At 45.7% G+C, this 22,407-nt stretch overlaps 1 protein-coding gene across 4 annotated transcripts in view; it reads right to left on the reverse strand.

Moving 5' to 3' along the window:
* Positions 1-22,407, reverse strand: part of LOC149338481 (alpha-1,3-mannosyl-glycoprotein 2-beta-N-acetylglucosaminyltransferase-like) — a 79,369-nt gene that overhangs the window by 22,497 nt on the left and 34,465 nt on the right. The window contains exons 1-6 of one of the 4 annotated variants that reach the window (XM_089547716.1): positions 16,897-17,071; positions 15,988-16,116; positions 15,602-15,713; positions 11,624-11,744; positions 5,520-5,628; positions 1,769-1,907 (exon numbers count right to left, since the gene is read on the reverse strand). In XM_089547716.1, the coding sequence (XP_089403842.1) occupies positions 1,769-1,907; positions 5,520-5,628; positions 11,624-11,744; positions 15,602-15,713; positions 15,988-16,086 (580 nt within the window). In that variant the 5' untranslated portion in view covers positions 16,087-16,116; positions 16,897-17,071. Of the gene's footprint in view, positions 1-1,768; positions 1,908-5,519; positions 5,629-11,623; positions 11,745-15,601; positions 15,714-15,987; positions 16,117-16,261; positions 16,794-16,861; positions 17,072-22,407 lie in introns of those variants that run through there. The other 3 variants (XM_089547713.1, XM_089547717.1, XM_089547714.1) reach the window with 3 other exon arrangements.

Below are 22,407 nucleotides of genomic sequence, written 5' to 3' on the forward strand. Positions count from 1 at the left end.
ACAGCGGCGTCCACGGCGCTTTTTGTAATGGAAGTAATGGATGCTTGTGCCCCACGATAAAACTTCCGACGAAGAGGAAGTGGACAACGATGCAGAGGTTTGCGCTCCCATTCCTAGTTACGCGGACGTGTTGCAGAGCGTCGACAACATCCGGCGCTTTGCTTGCGCGCGCGACGATGTTGGCGACCTACTGCCGGACGTGGCAGCCCTTGAAAGAAAGTTGATGCGCCGAGGTTGGGCAAAGGTGCAAAAAAAAAAAAAAATTACCGATTTTTTTTTTAAACGGTAATAAAGATTTTTTTTGCAAATCTGTTTCAAACAAGTGCTGGGTTTTGTCTTTTTTAATCTGATTGGCGTACTTGCCGCGGGCTTGAAGCCGGTCAACAGTTTTCCGCGCAAGGCCGAGCGCCACTGGCCGCATTCTTTGATTTTCGATTATACGACACCCGGATTATACGACGGTTTCGCGCGGTCCCCTGAACGTCGTATAATCGAGGTTCCACTGTATTTTGCAGGGTGCTGCCGTCATAATAACACATAAACTGCTCAAACGACAACAGCTGCAAACAGAACACAGGCAGAAGAACAAGAGAAGAAGATGAGATCCTACCTCCATGTACACTCGCTGTCAAAAGTAAATGGAAGGCGACTTTGTCAAAAAAAACTAATTTCTTTAAATCTAAAGCATAATGGTCCATGCTTATTGGTGCACAGTGGAATTCGCAAAATCAAAATTAGGCTGCACATATGTATTCAAGGATGCATGAATTGGGGGGCCAATGATTAAATTTTTTCGTGAATATTGCCTTCCATTTACTTTTGACGGCACCTGTACATTCTCTTGTATGCAGCTTATTACTGACTGGGTTCAGTTAGGTGATGCACTTCGAGACGAAAAAAAAGGCGTGATTTGTTAATGAATGCACTATACTTTCTTCTTATTTATCGTGAGACTAAATCAACCGTGTTATAATCTGTAGATGAAATGAAACGCATGAAGCGCTGACAGACAAGGTTCCTACTACTGCCCCCAACATGCAAATAATTTGTGCTCTCCTCACCACACTGCTGATCTGCCCGTAACTACGACGACTGCACAAGCTTGCAAAAATGGGAATAATGCTGAGAGAGGCCTTCCTTGGCAAATATACAAGGTGACCGAAAAGAACCTGTGCTAACCCGCATCAACAACACTAAGAGAAGAAACCTTCATCAGTCACCCAGAAACAGGTAGCTCATAAGTTAATAGAGCAGAAGATGAATACGTTACTCAGCAAAAAAACATTTCATGCTCCTAAAAACATCTAAAACAAGCATTTCAACAACTATTACAGAAACTGAGAAAAAGAAAATTTTACGCAGAAGCGGACTGCTGCAGTCCCCTCTTAAATTGAACTATGCATGCCCTGAAGCTCTAATTTTCAGCCGCCTATTAGTTCAAACTACTCAGGGTTGACTGCAGCATGACTTTGAAAATGGGCTGATTTACAAACCAACCACATTTTGTAAACACGATTCCCTACGTCTTTCCACCATCCTAACCACACCTACCAAATGACAAATAGTCTGTTTATGATCTACACACGTACCCTTGCATCACTATTATTAAGCCCAGACAATAAAGCTGATGAATTATTTCGGGCAATGACATAATAACTACCACCGTAAGCACGCGTAATGCTCAGAAAAAGGAGACTGGCAACTCAAGGAACGAGATGCAGAGAAAATGCTGACAAGAGGGGCTAAGTGGTCAACGGCTGGTTGATACCTTCGACAATGAGTACCGTGTCATAGTTGAATTCAAAAAAGGTCTTGTTGAGCGCCCAGCCATAGTGGCGCGCAATCTTGTAGTAGCCCTTGAATTTCTTCTCTTTGCCCACCAGTGGAATGTCGCTTTGGTCAGGTTGCTGCAGGGAGAACAAAAAAACATCTCTTCACTTTACTGATCGCACACAAACCCCTTCAAGGATTTTGCGTGAGCTAACATGCTGAAAGCTAAAGGTCACGTACACGTCTTTTATGCAAGGTAAAAAAAAAGTAACTTCTCAATGACAAAAGTGGGAGGCGGAGGATGGGTTCATTATTTCATTTCATTTCATGTTTCCTTAAGGGCCCGAAGGCATTACATAATGGGGGATGTAATGGTTTGCAATGGCAAAAGGCGATGTGAACATGCATAACAAAATACAGTAAATACAGTAACTACCCTCTCAAGAAAGTGCTTCTGAAAAAGGTTTTGTTTTAGATTTTTAGAAATGCAAAGCTTTTGCATTTCTTAGACATGCACCCATAGGAACACTAGTTTTCAAAATGTCTTTACAAACAATGAGAACTGTCTAGAATTCACTGACCTATAATCAGAATAACGGCACGCTTAGAATCACAGCGAGAAAATCAATCAGGTTACTTGAGTTTATATAATTTTGACCAAAAGATAGCAAATGTGGTCCTATGGTCAGTGGTCCCTTCCTGGAAGCTTAGGGCATTCAAAGGCCGTTCAAATGCATGTTGAAAACCATGACAACAATGAGGCAAAGGTCAATGCAGCAGAGAATTTGAGTGAAGACAATGTGTTTCAAATGAGCCCGAAAACCTTAACATCTGACCTGGGTCAGCTTGCACAAAGAAAATTAGGAGAGTCTAGTTCCCAGTCCTCTCTGCTACTTTTGAGAAAGAAAAGGCAAATAACTGGGTGACTTTGTCGGTGGAAACTTGAGCAGCTCAGCACTACCTGGCAACTGCTAGCTGGCAACTGAAGCTTTTATTCAGGGATGGGGGTTTCTTACTGGATGAAAGCTTGAGGTGTCCACTGCGGGGACTTTCTGCTTCGTCCCCTTTGGTTTGCTTTCCTGCGATGCACCCTCCCTAGTTACCTTAAAGGTGCACTGAAGAGGAATCTGAACTCGTCTTTTTGCCGCGGGAACTCGATCTACACGGTCCGAGCATTCTTAGAAACTTCGATTTATTGCCCTGTGTGGCCAATTTCCCTAATTAAATCGAATTAACGTCCGGCTCCCGCCTTTTTTTTTTAATTCTGCCTCGTACGGTGGGCGGAGTCGACCGACGCGGGGAGTGCCTTTCAGCCAGCTCCATGGAGGCTTTGCTTTGGCTTCATTTTATTTTTAGGTTTCCGTGAATAAATAGTTTGATTTGCAGATAATATAATCGCAAAATAAGCCCGCAGAAATAAAAATACGCGCAGACTATTTGCTACTACGGACTACTACATATTACTCCGCCAATGGCAGAGCGGCAAGCCGCCACGGGACTGGGTGAAAGGCACTCCCCGCGTCGGTCGACTCCGCCCACCGTACGAGGCAGAATTCAAAAAATAAAGGCGGGAGCCGGACGTTAATTAGATTTAATTAGGGAAATCGGCCACACCGGGCAATAAGTCGCAGTTTCTAAGAATGCTAGGAACATGTAGACCGAGTTCCCGTGATGAAAAGATGAGTTCAGATTCCTCTTCAGTGCACCTTTAACTAACAAGGGAGGGCGCCGGCATCACAGCAACACGAGCATCACGGACAGCGTGACTGCTGCGCGCACATAGAAGAGGACTCTTTTTGTCCCGAGAACTCTGCCAGCATGCACTGTCTGGCACGGTGCTTCGCTCCCCGCCAGTGGGACAAGGCATCGTGGTGAAGACATTCTCCCGCCAGCTTGTCCCATCGGGCCTCCCGAGTTTCTTCCTTGCCCTACCGTGGGTGAACATTCGCTAGTAACCGTGCTGGTGAGTCGGATGAGCTCGATTACTTCGCATTTTTGGTTGGTTGGTTTATGGGGTTTAACGTCCCAAAGCGACTCGGGATATAAGGGATGCCGTAGTGAAGGGCTCCGGAAATTTCGACCACCTGGGGCTCTTTAATGTGCACTGACATCGCACAGTACACGGGCCTCTAGAATTTCTCCTCCAAAGAAATTCAGCCGCCGCGGCCGGGATCGAACCCGCGTATTTCGGGCCGTAACCACTCAGCCACCACGGCGGACTTCGCATTTTTCTTCTAGCTGGTGCTGTCGTTGTAGCAATAAATGCCTTGTTTGTGTCAGTCAGAGTGTCGTTCCTTTGTTTCTCTCAGAGCAAAATCCGCCATGGTCAGCACGCGCTCGGTAGCGCATGCGATCACGGGGTGGGGTCTGGCGGTATTGAACTGTGTCAGCCACGGTTAAGCGGGAAGAACCTATCTATCCCCCTGTTTCAACCACACATCTAACCCCACGCCACTCACGAAATGAGCTAGTTATGCATGCGTCTTTCCTTCCTTCAAATCCTGTGGAAGGTTTAGACTGCGAATAAGGCTAGACTCGAAACTAGACTGCCTTATTTACTTCGTGCAAGTGGACCTTGATTCCTTGTATCTTTTGGGTGATCATTCTCCCAAGTTTATACACCGCACTGTCAATTCCCATTATAACATCTCAGAACATAACAGTTACGCAAAATTTGCTAAACCAACCTCACCAAGAAGCTAAGGTCGACTAAACATTTGTCTGTTCTATTCACGGATTAACTTTTTAAATATAGCTTTTCCCTGTGAATGACACATGACTAAAGGTCACTTTCTGGCAGTGGCCATGCCTTTCTATATTTAGGCCATACTGAAGGTATTTAGCCCAGTAAAGTTGTGTCAGTGTTGAAACTATAACGGTACTATGATGTCATTATGTGTTTTTGCTTTCTCGTTATTGTGTTGATGACTGGTTCTATATTCTCTAGCACCCAACTCCTGCTATAGACCTGCAAGGGTTTCGGTGCGGATAAAATAACAAAATGACTATGTGCGGTGACAACTAAACTTCCGACATGCTACATGTACTGTGTGTAATTTAGTGACAGAGCAAAAGTGCCCAGAAAAGTTTCAACAGCACAAAAACTTACAAAAAAACTGAATATCTTGGCAGCCTAAGCATGTAGCCATGAAATGAAGGGTGCGTTTTGCACATCTCAGTTTGACCTTTCCAATGCACCCCTGAATGCCTGGCTGCACCTCTAGGCAGCGAGGAATTAACTTTGTCGAGGGCATCATCTTTAACATCATCATCATCATCAGCCTGACTACGCCCACTGCAGGGCACAGGCCTCTCCCATGTCTCTCCAATTAACCCTGTCCTGTGCCAGCTGCGGCCACCGTATCCCAGCAAGCTTCTTAATCTCATCCGCCTACCTAACTTTCTGCCGCCCCCTGCTACGCTTGCCTTCTCTTGGAATCCACCCCCTTACCCTCAAGGACCAGCGGTTATCTTGCCTTCGCATTACATGCCCTGCCCAAGCCCATTTCTTCCTCTTGATTTCAACTAGGATGTCATTAACGCGCGCTCGTTCCCTCACCCACACTGCCTGCTTTCGATCTCTTAACCTATCATTTTTCTTTCCATGAATAAAATAACATAAAATGACTACGTTCAGTGACAGTTAAATGTCCGACATGCTACATGTACTATGTGTAATTCAGTGACAGAGTAAGAGTCACTCCGGCTCTTTTGTAAACCCCACCGCAGCAGCCCTTGACTACTGTCACCTTGATGAGGGTGAGTTGGTCGCCGTAGTCCTGGATGGCCTTGGTGGTCAGGGCGTGGTTGCAGTCCTGGCTCACAATGATGGGGAACTGCTTCTTGGAGGGCCGGTACCTGGGGGGGGGGGGGGGGGGGGGGGGGAAGCACACCACAGTTTCTGCAACTCCGAGAACAGCCGTTTCTTCAGACAACACCGAAGTGGCACACTTCATGTTGATCGAACAGTGTATAATACTACCCCTGCCTGGCTCTCTCTTCCACACTATGATTCCGCAATGCCTGCACAACAGCTGAAGTTTCCACTGAGTCAAATGCTTTCTCGTAATCAATGAAGGCTATATATAGGGGTTGGTTATATTCTGCGCATTTCTCTATCACCTGATTGATAGTGTGAATGTGGTGTGTGAATGTGGATGATTGAAGTCTAAGGTTGTCCCGACTTTATTAGCGATTACCTCAGTAAATATTTTGTAGGAAATGGAGAGTAAGCCGATCAGCTTGTAATTCTTCAAGTACATGATGTCTCCTTTCTTATGAATTAAGATAATGTTAGCGTTCTTCCACGTTCTTCTTTTCTTGCACAATCTATCCTCCATCCTTCAACAAATTTGTTGTTATCTAATCCTCACCAGCTGATTTCCCCCTTTGCATTGCTCCTAAGGCTTTCTTTACTTCCTCCTTCGTTACTGGCGGGATGTCCCATTGCTGTGCTCGACTGCCTCTCTCAGTAACATTCTGATTACATTCGCTACTGCATAGATTTGTGCAGAACTCTTCGGCTATTTATTATTTTATTCTATTGTGTGCACATCCGCACACAAATTCACAATTTTAATTCTCTTGCTCACACTCTGTATAACTTCTGTTTTTTTTTTTCTCGGTTTTTTCTTTCCAGATAACATTTGTGCATACTACGGGAACACACACAGGCACACATGCTGGTTTGCTCCAATGTCGCAAATGGGCTAGGGCTAGTTCAAGAAATTTCACTGTAACTTAAAGCCAAATGTGCAGAACCTGTGCTCCACTGAAACCCTCACTTCTCTGGCTTTGAACCGAGATCTCTTGCTGCAACACTTCCTTTATTAAAACTTCCTGTTGGGCGAGTTGGTAGTTCATATTGAATTAGAAATATTATAGCGCAAACAAAGACACGGACAAAAAAGAGAGGAAACACACACACAAGCGCTTGTGTGTGTGTTTCCTCTCTTTTTTGTCCGTGTCTTTGTTTGCGCTATAATATTTCTAAAACTTCCTTTGTAGTTCACTTCTGTATCACGGTTTTGTGAATAAATAAAATAAAATTGAAAAAGAAAACACAAGAAACTGGTTGCTTACACCAAAATGCTGTAAGCTAATGCAACAGGTTTGGTTTTGGTTTATGGGGTTTAACATACCAAAGTGACTCAGGCTATGAGAGACGCCGTAGTGAAGGGCTCCGGAAATTTCGGCCACCTGGGGCTCTTTAACGTGCACTGACATTGCACAGTACACAGGCCTCTAGAATTTCGCCTCCACTGAAATTCGACCGCTGCGGCCGGGATTGAACCCACGTCTTCCGGGTCGGCAGCCGAGTACCGTAACCACTGAGCCACCGCAGCATGACATGACAAGGAAAAAAAAAAAACAGACGCACAGCAAAAAATATACCGTATAAACGCCTGTAAGGGCCGCACCCGTGTATGGGCCGCACTCCGTTTTCCCGAAGGAAATGTTTAAAAAAAAAAAATAAATCCGTGTAAGGGCCACACTCGAACTTTCCACGACCCAGGTGGGAATAGCCTTCTAAATGCATGCGCCGTGGCCTCCGCGATCAGCTCCAGCTGCGAACAAAAGTGCACTTGATCGCGTAGCGCTTGATCGCGGAGGCCACGCACGCGCACAGGAGCTTCCAAATGCCGTCCATGGATGGCGCCCAAGGCCGCAGCCATCATCATCATCATCTTAAACTTTTTTCTCCGCCGCGACGTCCCGCCATCCACATCGACATCAGCATCGCCAGCTCCAGCCTTTTGTTGTTTTTGTGGCGTGTTAGCGTGCTCGCCGTAGTTTTGGTGGTTGTAGCTTTCACGTGCTGCCACCGAGCTTTGGAGTTTTAGCACGATGGGCAAGCACCTTAATAGCTACACGGCTGGGAGTTAGCTCTCGAACACGCAAGCGTGCGGCGGGCAGGAAATTCGACACGGCCGAGGAGTGCGTCCGATGATGGTGCAACCAGAAGGATGCATTGAGAAACACAAGCTGCAAAAAGCCCGCTTTCTGAGGCAAGCCGTGCAATTTTCCCGAAATGGAAGAAGAGCTGCTCTCTTATGTGATGGAAGTGCGAAACAACGGCTACAAGTTGACAGCGGACGTGCTGCGCGGCTTCTTTTGGGATGAGCGTGCACCAGAGCACAGCACCAGCTCAGAGTCGAAATACTTGGCGAGTGACGATTGGCCGCAGAATAAATGCCGTTCATTCTCTGATTGGTGTGTTTATACTTCAAAAACAATTTTTTTTTCGCAAATCGCGTGTATGGGCCGACCCCGAAAATTGGCCCTCGAATCTGGAAAAAAAAGTGCGGCCCTTACACGCGTTTATACGGTATACAGTAAAATCTCGTTACAAGAGACATGGTTACAAGGGACACTAGGTTATAAGAGACATTTGAAAGTGGTTTGGTTGATTTTCCTATATTTGCCATCTTAACAACATTGCATACAAGAGACATCACATACAAGAGACACTCAGTTACTGAGGACAACTTTTTTTGGGTCCCTAGAAAAAATGCCTCACTAGTTAGAAGAGACAACCCAGATAGGCTCAAGCAATGTGGCCGACGTCGTACCAACTCGTATGCACAGCACTTTTCATTCCCTTGCCTCGATTCATGTCACACATCACATAGTTGAGATTACTGTCTCGCTGCACCGATATTGCCTCATCACAAACTGCGTGTCCTCATTGAGAGATCGTGAACTTCCTCTTCAGCTACTTCACGGTTACAGCCTCAACGATATATTCAACGCAGATGAAATTATCTAGTCCAACTCCTCAGTGTTTTTAAAAACTTTGGTTACTAGAGACTTTAGTTATAAGAGGCATCTTTCTCGGGCCCCTTGAGTGTCTCTTGTAACGAGGTTTTACTGTACCACAATATCAAATGCAATGTGCACTGTCGCCCCCACCGCGAGACGGCTATGACAGTGCAGCGCCTTCACAACCCCCCAGGAGAAAGCCGTGCCCAGCTCCAGTGGGAGAGTTTCGAAACTGAAGTATATCTTTAAACGGTGCCATCAACTGCAGCAAGTTGCATGCATTAAAAAAAAAAGCAATGACTTCAAAATTACTTGAAGACAAAGGTTATTTCCTTGAATTCCATTTCGGAGCAAAAAAAGAAAAAGACCCCAAGTGGACCCTCAGACAAGAGAACCAAGGCAACAATTCTTAGTGTTCTTCGCATATACTGGGCGTCTCACATAAGATGTCCTGCAATTTTTAAAAAAAGGGCTCTTTTTTAGTTAGACGAGCGCTTTTTTAGCACAGCACCGTCGGCTAGTATGCATCGCACCATGATAAGCTAAGACATGCTAACTAGAAGGCTGGTTAAGTATACTGAGCAGTTCACTTTTTACCTATTACTGTTAGTCCCCTTATTTACTGAGAGGCATGAAAGTGTGTAAGCAATATCCATATCAGTTTTTAGAATTTCAAAAATGCAGTTACCCTCGCTGCAGTGGCCCAACAAATTTAGGCTACACCGTGTCAAAGTACATGAGCTTTTGAAAAGCAAGCAGGCAAAGCATTCCCTCCAGTGCAAGTAACTCACTGAAACAGCCAAAATTTGTTGGGCCACAGCGTCAACGGTCACTGCATTTCTAAAAACTGATATAGATATTACTTACAGTGGGCTACACGCCTCTCAATAAATAGGGAGACTATAGTAGGATACAATTTCAAAAAACGGCAGTTGCTAACACTGGGCCTCTGTCCGCGGCGTCCTGTATTACTCCGCTGGGGAATCGCAACAGTAAACGAAATTAGCTTTTTAGTGTTTGACTATACCAAACAAACCATGTATCAAAATTCCAACGCTGATAATTTTTTTTCTTGTCATAAGCTCCCTGTTTAGGTAACAAGAAACGTTTAAGCAGCGGACTACTTTTTCGTCGTGGAGGAATTCTGTGCGGGGAGGCTGAATGTGGGCTGAGCTTCACTGCAGACTTAAAGGTGCCCTGCGACGTAGATAAAGCATGGGGTCTTTATTCTTTGTATGCAGAGTAAGGGACATTGTGAGTCCCGAACGCGCAATGAGATCACCGAAATCATAATATTTGATATTTTAATCTTCGCTAGAAATGCTTGTTTCGAGCCGATGGTGTCGCAACGCGGCGGCCATTTGCGGCAGCGGAATTGAGGCGGCATCCAGATAGGGCGCTGCCTTTCTCATTGGTTGGGCGTCCAGTTTGCATATTGTTCCTTTATACTTGCGAAATGGATCCAAAATGTTATGTCTCTGAGTACTGAAAGCTTTTCGCATGCCACAAAAACTGGAAAGAAGCAGGGAAAGCGAACGAAAACTAACAAGAATACAGCTAGGGGCGACACTTTCCATTCCGCTTCAAACCTTCGTGGCAGCCAGCGCTGTTCAAAAAACCTTGGCTCAGACCAGAAAGCGCGCGCGTCGAGACCGACCGTGACCATACCAAGACGGCAGCGAAAAAAAAAAGCCAGTCGTCAAGAAAGGCCGGACAGGAGACTGGAGTCGAGTTTGGGGGGGAGGAGTGCTACTGCCCACCGCCTTCCAGTCCGACTAAAAAAGAAACTTCGGGGAACTTCCTTTGTTGTTTGTCACCCCTGCCCTGAGTACGGCGTCGCATACACAGGGGGAGACGCTGTGAAAATGAGCGGATGTCTACAGCCCCGACAAAGCAACAACTGCATGCACGCTTCCGCTGCGTGTGCGCCAGGCGCGGTTCTGATTGGTAGCGCCCAATCTCGGTACTGGGTGAGTGAAATGCGTTTTCGTCTGAGCTTTTCATTTCGAATTTTCAGAGTGGAATAACTTTCGTTTGCATGCTCCGATTTCAATAATTCTTCTTGCTCTGGTCTCTGGAAAGCATGATGAATCTATTTAACGATATTAACTGGTACCGAGGAAATCATCGCGGTGCCCCTTTAAGTTGTATCCGACTATAGTAAAAGTTAAAAAGTTAACTACACAATATTAGTCAACCAGCCTACTAATTAGACAATGCTAGGCTGAAAAACCACTCTTCTAACCCAAAAAGCCTATATTTAAAAATTGGGGAATGTCATGAGAAACACTCAGTACAGCCGGCCATATCTTTAAGCTAGCGTGCATGACGGCCGCTTTTCTGCGCTTATGAGCTTTGTGATGAAAAACTTACAGAAAGTTCAATAATAAGCACGGGCTCAGTGAGTATGTGCTTAGATTTGATATTTTTGCAAGTTTGCTCCGTCATCAGCTGCAGGAGCATGCAAAACTCGGCCGTCACACACGCCAGCTAAAGATGATCTAGCCGGCTGTACAGGGTGTTGCGTATTTATCTGTCCTGGTTGTAAAAAATTATCCTGCACATACCACTGGTCTATTTTGGCTCAAGCACAGACCACAGAGTAGCTTATGACAGTCTGCGTTTATTGATAGAATTTAAACATCGGAACTTGCCTGAATCGTCCGAAATTGGCAAAAAACTGCAGTCATCTGCGGGAAAATTTTTCGTCTGGGCGAGTTGAGCAGCTGCTTTGACAGGCTGCGCCATCTGGGTAGTGCGAGGCCTAACCCAGCACCGAGAAGGATTATTGGTTGCTTCGCAGTTCGCCAGGTGGCGCAGCCTTTCAAATCGGCTATCCCGCTTGCCTTGACGAAAATTCTTCGCGCAGATGACTCGAGTTTTCACCGATTCCAGGCAGCCCAGGCAAGTTCCGATGTTAAATTCTTTATCGAAAAACGCAGACTATGATAATCTACCCTGTGGTCTGCGCTTGAGCAGGAACAGACCTGTGGATTGCGCAGAATTTTTTACAACCCAGACACATAAATATGGAACATTCTGTACATGTGCGCAGGCTTCATCCTAGTGCGAGGGCGCTGCCACCACTCACTGGAGCAGCTGGTCGATGGGGCGTTTCACCGTGACCCTGTTGCAGGCGAACAGGAGGACCGCAATGACGGGGCTGTCCTTGGGAGCCTGGCCCTGGCTCTCATTCTGGGCTTGAAGCAGCTCTGTGCGAGCAGAGAGAGGAAGGAATGCCTCACATGAGTACCACACCCAATCTCCGTGCACTTTTAGCCATCACATCTTGCCCGACATGCCAGCCAGTAGGCTGCTCTGATTATCTAAGCATGCATTAACCCTTTCAGGCACTTTGTACACAATTGTGTAAGCGGCAAACTTGCAGCTCTTTCTGAGAAACTGGAGCACTTAACAGTGAGTTCATTGTTTCAGTCAAATTGAGCACCCTTCTTCTTGAAAATAAGTTGCTTTTTTGTGCCATGTAGCAAACACAGTAAATAATATTTCACATGACAGCGAGCTACCTAGCACTTTGTCCGCCGTTTTTGTGCAGACATATTTTGACGCGAGAGAAAACAGATTGTTTTTGCTCAATTTCGAGCGTAATGTGAATCTTCGCAACACAAAGCGATTCCACGATCCCTAGGGTGTTTACCTGATGCAAGAAAATATTTCATTGTTACTATTTCTAACAGATCTGACAGTTTGTACGGAATTTTCTCCACACCGTTGTAAAAACTTGCCTGCTGGTCTTTCACGTGCAAAAACTAAAATTCCCTTTCTTGAGGCCTTAATATACTACTTAGGCGAAAAAATAATAGATTTCAGTCAAAACAAAAAATGGCGCCTCAAAGGGTTAAAAGACCAGTACACAGCTTCCATTGCAGACACCGACCATACCTAGCCAGCTGTACGACTACATATACAGCAACAAAACACATAAAACAACTGCATCTCTAAGAAACAGATATAAATTGAAAACATATTTTCCCCCTACTTTCTAAGGATGTATCACAAGGTAGTCTATTAACAGGGCTCTCCAACTTGTGTCACATTATCAGGCCACATAATTAGTGCAAAGTCCTCCCCACTCCAACCAAGGTCAGGAGGAAAAACAGGCAAACAGAAGGAACACTCGTTATATACACGTGATGCAGAAGCGGTTTAACAAGCTAACCACCTCAATAAGCAAATCTGGGCTCATTTGAGCCAAAAGAGGTAGATTTTCACTCAAGTACTCATATATAAAAAAAAAAGATGTGCACACATTTTTTGAACTCTTATCGTAATACAATTACTCCTCGTTTTTCACAAATGACTGCTCTTGGTGTCAAAAATCTCTAATATTGCATGACCATCTTTTGTTTTCTTTGTTAGAACCTCGCAGGAATTGAGCCCAAAAACATCCTAAAATTTACCCTTCAATCCCACAGTTTTTCTGTTACTCAACTAACTAGCGGACACTAAAATAAGACGGTAACTATATATCAACGAAGGCAGATGAGGCCAGTGGCCAAAAATACAAATAACCAGCAACTGAGGGTCAACAGATGAGCTAATAAAAAGTTTGCATGGACTGCATGGTGGACTTTGTCACCACAATTTTGATAAATACTCTGAAGTTTCAGCTGAAACAGAAAACTGTCCAGTAAAGTGGTAATGTCTTATACCACAGTTCTAACGTACAGCTGCCTCGCTGACCCCAACAAACAATTTTCTTTCTCAACACTTCAAACATGAAAATACTTCTACACTACTGCACACATGCTTATTTCTTTAAACAATGCATATATACTTTCTTTTTCACTATATTTCATGGGAAACTTTGTTGACGAGGTACTCTGTGAATACCACGTCGAGAATCATATGGACACAGTCACAGTCTTCATTGAGTTCTGACAGAAAATCTTCAACTGTAAATCAAACCCACCAACAGATGAAAGCGAGCCTGGAGTGGTTACAGACATTTCATGCCATTCTGAATGAATAAATTACATATTTAGATACATTAGCACCCTTGACTATTGAGTACCACAGCAGAATGATTGCATATTACATGTACCTAATTCTCAAAGTAATCTTCATAGGAACAAAACTTTTAAGTTAAAAAAAAAAAGCACAGTGCGAAATTAAAGAACAAACCACAGTTCACAATTAATTATCCTTATACAATTTTAGATAACTTTGCTGACTAGAAGTTAAAAGGCGGCTGTAAACCATGAGGAATAAGATGCAGCTTCAAGTCACATCAGCCATTTTTAGGCCAGTCAAGAGGAACATATCACTTGCAGCCAGAGGTGATAAAACCAGATAATTTTCAGCCAGCTGTCAGGAAATGCCCCATGCAAGCGCAAGGAAAGAAAAAAGACAAATTCAGACAAGGAAGTCTGTCACTGTCAGCCAGCTTGCAAGCTATGATGCAAACATGCACTTACTGGCGTCTCTGCAGTGCCTGAAGCAGTGAAAATGCTACTTTCTGAAGTGGATTAGTCAACCACGTTGCACTTGGCAGCCAAGGAGCGAAATATCTCCCGCAGCTTGGCAGCACATACAGCTGGACATTTTTTTTTTTTTTAATTGCACAGAGAAGCTGCGAACATTTTGACAGATTATAAAACTAGAGACTGCATATACATGTTTCAATGGCTTTATGCAACTGAAAAGCCACGCGACAATGTCCAAGAACACGCCTGCCTAGCACCAGCACACTGCGTTCACTCAAAATGAAGCCAATGGTTTTTACTATAACAACAGATTAAAAAACTGCACACTAGCTTAAGAGAGCAGAAAGTTGGGCAAGTTGGTTGAAATGCATACTGAAAAAATTGCGCAGAAAAAAACGAGGACGAAGCAAAGACAAGACAAGGACGAGCGCTAACTGCTAGGGAGTTCTGCTTTTTGGCAAAATCACTCCGGTACGCAGGGGGTGACACGTGATGTTCTTGATGTCTGATTGGCATGATTAGTTTTGTTTTTGTTCTTTTTCCTGTTTATATGTGCATGTGTTTCGGAATAAATCTTCAGTTGTGAGTTAGCGCTCGTCCTCGTCTTGTCTTTGCTTCGTCGTTTTTTTCTGCGCAATTTTTTCAGTATGCACACTAGCTTAGGTTCGATGAGTGGCCCTGTCAAAATAATTCCTGCGCCAACTTTAAGTGTGCTGCCGGTATGATACATAACATGCTTTGTTCCATGCCGCAATGGCTCTGAATAAGCATTGCCACTAGACTGCATATTTTGAGCTTAACAAATCCGTATCAGCAGCGAACAATGCATTGAAACAAGAACAGCATTTTCAGGACAGCAAAAAGGAAGCCATCATGTTGTAGAATCCCAAACGTGAAAGTGGATGGCATCGAGAACCGCGCATTGTGATGTGAAAGAAGTGACTGAGAAATACGTAATGCTAACAGTAAACAAGCCTTCAACCAAGCTCACGATGAGCAGTTATGTGACCGAATAAACACATCACTGCAGTTTCGGCTTATCTTTTTTCAACCGGCCGGCATTAGAGTCCACCATTTTTTGTCCATAAGGTTCGCGGTTTTCCGGGGTTGGCCTACAAAGCAAGCTGTCTTAGGTTCAAGCAAGTACAACATCTCGCTTAATATGAACTTTAATACATGCGCACAAGATTAGCAGTACCACTCATCACAACTACTCTCGGCTTCCTTGACATTTTTCTCTCAACAGCAAGGATTGGAGAACACAGATGTTTCCCTTGCGCCCATTGCGGCCATAAACAACAGCCCCAGAGACATAACCTGTCCACCTGCGTCATTAGCCGATCTGGTAGAGTGCACACTTCCCAGTCTACAACTTGAAGCCAGTGAGTCACTGCCCTATATCCCCCACACAAATCAATTGCAGAAAATATAAATTGCCTTCAAAACGGTTGTGCCCTTGCTAACCGGTCATCATGTCAAAGTGGAAGTAACTTAACTTGTTGTACAATAAAGCATGAACAGTTTGCCATCACATGAGCTACAGACATGCACGCCAAGACATCCACGGCTCTAATAGCATAGGGGTAAAAAAAATGTCACTAAACAAACAACACTGTACTCACTTTCTTTTAGCTCGCGCAAGCTGCCGAGGAGCTTTGCGTTTGCTCGACCTTGTTCGGCAAGCTCTTGTTCTAACTGCTCCAACTGCGCTTGAACTTTCCCAGGGCGAAAAACCTGAATTAGGAGAGCAGCACAATAACACAAAACAAAATTATTAACCATAAAATATTTCGTACTTGGATCTTATGACTGAGTATGCGGGAAATGCTAGAGGAAGTTTTAACTGCTCTAACTACAAAGAAGTTTCATGTTCAAATGTCATTAGAAAGAAAGAATGGCATCTTGCACCACTTTGACAACACAGACAAATGCAGGCAAGATGTGCAAAAAAAACATCAAGAAGTTTTAACATATGCACGTTCTGGAGGGAAGCAACAAGTGAACTCACCTTCCCTGTCAATGGTCGTTGAAGGAAAAGAAGGTACGTAATGCCTCCCCATGTTAGAAATGCAAGTGAAACAAATAAAAAGAAGTTTCTTTTACGCATTGCAACATAGCAATCTTCTCCAGGTCATAGCTGTAAGAGACAAGAAATGAGAACAGTCCTGTCAGCCATGACATCAAAAAAAAAAAAAACATGCCCAGCATCAAAAGAAGCATTAGAAAGTTAAGGAGAAAAATCACTGCCCACAGCAGCGCACAAGCAAGTTTAGGCGAATCACCTTACGATTGCAACAATACACCACTCCCAGAAAGCTGCGCAGCTCAACTGTCAACAGAGCTGAGATCGGCTCAGGATAAACATGACACCGACACCGTGAGCCAGCGATGTGACACACGTGCCAGCCTTACAGGAAATCGACAACGCGGAGCGAAAGATCCAGGCGGTCGAATCAACGGCACAAGCAGCACTCGGAAGTAACCGCTAAACCACAACACCAACGTCGTCCGGCTTCGTCCCGTGCGACGGCATGCAACAGTTATTCCCGCGTGTCTTTGTCAAGGCCGCTTGGAGACGATCGACGGGCGAAATTGCCACGTCCAATGTGCCACCAGGGTTGCGAAAGATAAGGGGCTTGGAAGAAGTCAGTCCCATGCCGGTCACGATAGGGAAGCTTCGTGGGTTCAAGGGCAATAGGCGAACCTTTAAACACCGATCGACGAGTCCGGTAGACCCGACCAGTCCTCAAGAGACTGCGCAGCATTTCCCCGCCGGCTATGATTTACACAGATGCGACTGCACGACCACATCAGTCCACGGAGGCACAACGTAAATAAGTGGCTACGTGAGCCTGCGAGCACCAGTGCTCGGCCGAGCTTACCGATACTCGGGAGTCGCTCTGGTCGGCAGCCTCACCTAGAACAAGCAAGGCCGCCTCGCGGACTTGTAGCGGCTCACACTAGCTCCATTGCGCAAACGAATCCAGCAGCGCTGACTTTGTAAAACTATCCGAGAACGAGGCAGATTAAAAAAACAGAAACCGCTCGCATCGGCCTCGCCGCTACGACAAAATCATGATGACGAGTAACGCCCCCTATCACCGGCTGACTACACGTAGAAGAAATTTCATTGTTGCTTGCCGGCCAAGACGCGATCGACCGCTTTCGGCGGGGACATTGGTGGTTGAGTGCTTGAGTGCTGGTTGAGGGCGCGCGCACGCACGCGAGGTTAGCGCGAAGGCTGTGAAAAAAATGAAAATGGCACCCAAACCGCGCCGTATGGGAAGGGATAAAAGAAGGAGTAGAAAGAAAGGTGCCGTAGTGGAGGGCTCCGGAATAATTTCGACTAACGTGCGCTAACATCGCACAGCACACAGGCGCCTTTTACGTTTCGCCTAAAACCAACGCACCATCACCTTCGAGGAAATGGTACGAGCGCCAGAACCGTGGAGACGCGCCCTCAGGGTCCGACCCATTCCCCGCAACATGTCGCACTTGACCATAATGGCCGTCGCCAGGCGCGTGCGGACGCTGGAGCGATATTATGGTCGACAATAACACGTGTACTACGTGGACATTGTCGGTCCCCACCGTGGGGGGTGGTTCACCACGGCAGTGGTCCACAACAACAACACAATGGCAGGACTCACGTTCTGAGCCTACAGCACAACACATGCGGAGGAAATCGCGATTGTGCACGCCCTCTCCCTCCCACTAGTGAAAAACATCATTACCGACTCGAAGTGGGCCTGTCGGAATTATGAGCTGGGTTGGATGCCTCCTCTCGCCTGGCGCATCCTACGAAATTACTGTCGGTGCAGCGACCCTCCAAATTGCGACCTCATCTGGGCTCCCGGCCACCAGTGCCCGCGTTCTCTTTCTCCCCGGGCACTCACACTTTCTCTGGAGGCCTACTCCGAGCAGACATCATTACATATTATAAGCACAGTCATCGTCGCTCTCCGGAACCCTGTAAGGGTCTCTGGACAGCAGACGAACGGGCCCTTCTCAAAATTTTTAAAAACACAATGCTGTGCCCGGCAGTATTGAAACACTGCAACACAGAATTTGATGAAGGCTGCTGCCTGTGTGGAGCGACGCTCTCAGGCGTTTTCCACATGGCCTGGGCCTGCCCTTCCAAACCTCACCGATCCCAATCCTTCATGTCCCTCACTTCTAGGGAGGCATGGAAGGCGGCGCTCCTCAGCTTCCATGACCTGCTGTCCCAACGGACCTTGGTCGCCAGGGCGCGAGCGGCATTAGACGCCATTGGCGCTGCGGAATAGGAGATCCATCTATATTTGTGAGGACCTGGGCCAATAGGGCCTGGGCCCAAACACCTCATTGTACACAGTCAATAAATGTTTACCACCACATCGAAACGCGGCCGCCGCGGCCGGGTTCGAACCCGGTAACTGCGGCACAGTAGCCGAGCGAAAGCTGTGGTGGCTGCCGATTTAAGCTGACGCCGGAATTCATCTCATTTGTTGATAAACGTGCTTCGGCAAAATGAAAATCCATAGGGAGCAGTCATGCATGCGCTTAGTTAGCATTCATAGTGAGTACGCGCGGTTCCTTCGAAGAGATTCTCTCCCGAATTCAAGAAAAAAATTATGAGTGATTTAATAGGCTAAACTATTTTTTACAGCACACTGGCACCTTCATTAGCATACTACACCAGCTACATCTCACGCATAATGTGGTTTTCCACTGTCTTCAGCAATCTGAACACGTGGCTAGAACTGACGTGACGCACATGTCCCCTTTCCCTCTTAGCGTGAGGTAGTTTCATGCTTTCCACTGAGCTGTATTATTTATTTTACCCCCGGGGTACTTTGCACGGAGGGGCAGAAAACAAAGTAATACAAGACAAAAGAGGCAAATCATGCATACTAAGACGAAAAGACAAACCAGGAAAATAATATATACGAATAATAATGGTCCCAGAATGTTACATAGTAGCGCTAGTAGAAATAGGAGCATAGAAATACAATTAAAAACGAATAAAGTAGTTACACAAGATGTCTATCGTCACAATGACTTATGAAATATAGCCATGTCTTCGTTTCATCCCAGTCAAAAAAAACCATTGGAACTAATTGGACATTCCAATTGGAACTGAATGGATTTCCCAATTGTAACCAATTGGTTCCAGTTGTGTTCTTAGCCCCCGACCAATTGGATCCAACTGGACTAGCCAATTCTACCCATTAGGCCAGGCAGTTATTTGACCCAGAAAATATTCACAAAATATGCTACGTTCATTGAGAAAGGTAGCTCAATGTTTGAATAATATGCTGTAGGATCTTGGATGAATATTTCTACAACTTAACACATTAAAATGTGCAAAAGGAAAACTGATATATGAGGACTGCAAGGAGACACTGTGCCTAGTACCAATCAACATTTTTCTACGGAATTGAAATTAACATGCTTTTATGGAAATCAAAGCCAACAGAGGCACATGCGTCCCACACAAGCAACACTGCACATTCAGGCACTAGTAGCATACATTAGCTCAATATGTACATCCAGAGAACACACTTCTGCTCCAACTTACATATCCAATTTATTAGGCTCTCATGCTGGGGCCGGTGGCGCTTGCCCACTGAGCGCAGATATTTAATTTAATTTCAACTCCAGTGGTGTTATAGGTGATGAGTACAATTTATTAGGCTAAGCTGCTGATAGCTCTTATTGTAAGTACCATATTAGTTCTACCTTTTTCGTCAAACATGCAAACATTGATTGAATAAATTGGGTGCAGTTCGGCGGACCAATTGCATGCAATGGGTAAAACCAATTGGGCTCCCCAAATGGTTCAATTGGTTCGTCCATTTGGACCATCCAATTGGAACACCATTCCAATTGGAACCAATTGGAAACCCAAATGGTTCAATGGTTAGTCCATTTGGACCATCCATTCCAATTGGAAACTGAACACGTCCAATTGGAACCAATTGGAACCCATTGGAAATCCAATTGGTTGCAATGGTTTTTTTTTACTGGGATGTCTCCGTGTGACCTTGAAATAACCTTGTGATGCCTACCATAGCATCAGCATTATTGAAGCTACATTTGTACCATGTCTAGAATTAAGTTTCACCATGATCCCCCGGATCCACCATGGTGACATGGTCTTTGACCTTGACCTCTGACTTTGACCTCGGGCCACCCGCCGAAATTTGACTTTGGCAGATTTGGACCAAAATCAGTTTATAGCTATAACTGACCGCGGCCAACAAGATGGTGACCTCCAAATTTGTCATGAGGAACCCTCCAAATTTGGCCTGGGCCACCCTCGAAATTTCACCTTGGCAGCTCTGGAGAGACCCGTTGCAGCCATGCGCCGGACGCTCAACCAACTCGCCCAGAGTATACATGTTAATCAGACTGTTTATCACAGCTTTCATTCAGTTTGTCTCTGCTCGTACCGACTGCGAAGCGGAAGCGTAATGTTTCCCTGACTTGCCCCCTAGTTTGGCGGCCCACCACGCATATGATCGGCATATTCTGTTAATTTGGTTCGATGCTTGCGGGCGCTGTATGGCCATCACAAAGCTTTTCTCGCAGGAAAAGCTCACTGTCCCGTATACAAAACGGAGACGTCAGTGCACCCACACGAGGTATGGACATTTCCCGAGGTCAGTCTGTACGCTGAACTGCAGTTACAAAATGTAGAGAGGTGGACAGCTGTTGCCGTAAGCAGTTGAAAGAGCACCGTACGCAAAATACGGACCCAGGCAGCACCTAATATAATAATGTTATAAGATTGCAGTAACGTTAAATGCTACATTGGAGCGCTACTTTAATCTTAAAAATGAACAAATAACGTCGTATATTGTCTCATAAACATTAGTTTAACATTCAACGTAAACATTGTGCTAATGATGCATTCTATCATCATCATCACCACCATCATCATCAGCCCGAATACACCCACTACAGAGCAAAAGCCTTTTCTAAGTCTCTCCAGTTAACCCGTCCTTTGCAAGCTGCGCCCACCGTATCCCCGCAAAGTTCTTAATCTCATCCGCCCAACTAATTTTCTGACGTCTCCTGCCACGCTTGCCTTCTCTTGGAATCCACTCCGTTATTCTACGCTAACGTTACACGTATCTAAATACTAGTGTAACGTGCTAACTAAACATTCCTTTCATATTGTGTTATAATATGGCGTTCTGAGCATTATTATGATGGTTTATACACAACTCTGAAATAACATAACAAATATATTTTCAGCATTGAGCCGCCGCGGTTGCTCAGTGGTTATGGTGCTCGACTGCTGACCCGAAAGACGCAGGTTCGATCCCGGCCGCGGCGGTTGAATTTCTTTGGAGGAGAAATTCTGGAGGCCCGTGTACTGTGCGATGTCAGTGCACGTTAAAGAACCCCAGGTGGTCGAAATTTCCGGAGCCCTCCACTACGGCGTCGCTCATAGCCTTAGTCGCTTTCGGACGTTAAACCCCATAAACCAAACCAAACCAAACCATTTTCAGCATTGAGTCCAGGGAATCTAGAATTTCGCTTCTATCGAAATTCGACCGCCGCGCCCGGATCGAACCCGCGTCTTTCGGGTCAACAGCCGAGTGCCATAACCACTGTGCCACCGCGGCGGTCCGTCCGTTTGGAGGAGAGTGAGTTACATGTAATGGTTGTGGTGTATTGTAGAACTCAAGCGCCTTCCATAGTTATTGTTCCTTGCAAAGCGTTGATTAGATTGCGTGCCTTCACATTTGGCGAGCCTGCATACTCTTGAAAGGTTACTTTACCGTTCTGAGAAAGTGCTTGAATGCTTAATTAAGGTTACGACAACGTTTTCCCACGTTTAGTCGCAACGTTTCAGAAACATTAGAAAATCTACTTTGAGAACAATGTATTAACGTTTGATCGTAAAAGGAAAGCAGCATTGTAACGTTTCGGTGCTACCTGGGGTGAACTGATTTTTTTGGTTGTCCAGAGCGTCTGTTATGGCGCCCGTTGCTCCGCTGCCTTTTCCCGCATCCTTTTTATCCCTAGGCACCCGTCGTGGAGGGGAAGCGGCTTGTTTTGGCTGCAGCGGGAACAGCGGTATAATATGGCACCGATGTTGCACCGGTACCCACCAGGACAGGAGAGCGTCAGAGGCCATCACGAATCCTCAGTTCTGAGTGATCGTACACATACGGGTGCTCCCAGGGCTAGCCCTGCAACGCCATGCATCATTCTCTCGTTCGATTTGGCTTTCGTTCGGACTCCGTTTAATTTTACCCGCCGCGTTGGCTTTGGCTCAGTGGCTACGCGTGTGGCTACTTAGCCGGAAGGCCCGGGTTCAACTTCGGCCGCGCCGGTTCAGTTTCGAAGGAGGCGAAGCACAAAAGGCGACCTTATGCTGTGCGATGGCAGGCCAGGTTAAAGATCCCCAGGTGGCAGAAAAAAAACAACTCAG

Source organism: Amblyomma mixtum, chromosome 6 (genome assembly GCF_055824585.1).
Source record: "Amblyomma mixtum isolate Tamu chromosome 6, ASM5582458v1, whole genome shotgun sequence".
In the NCBI taxonomy this organism is placed as follows: Eukaryota; Metazoa; Arthropoda; class Arachnida; order Ixodida; family Ixodidae; genus Amblyomma; species Amblyomma mixtum.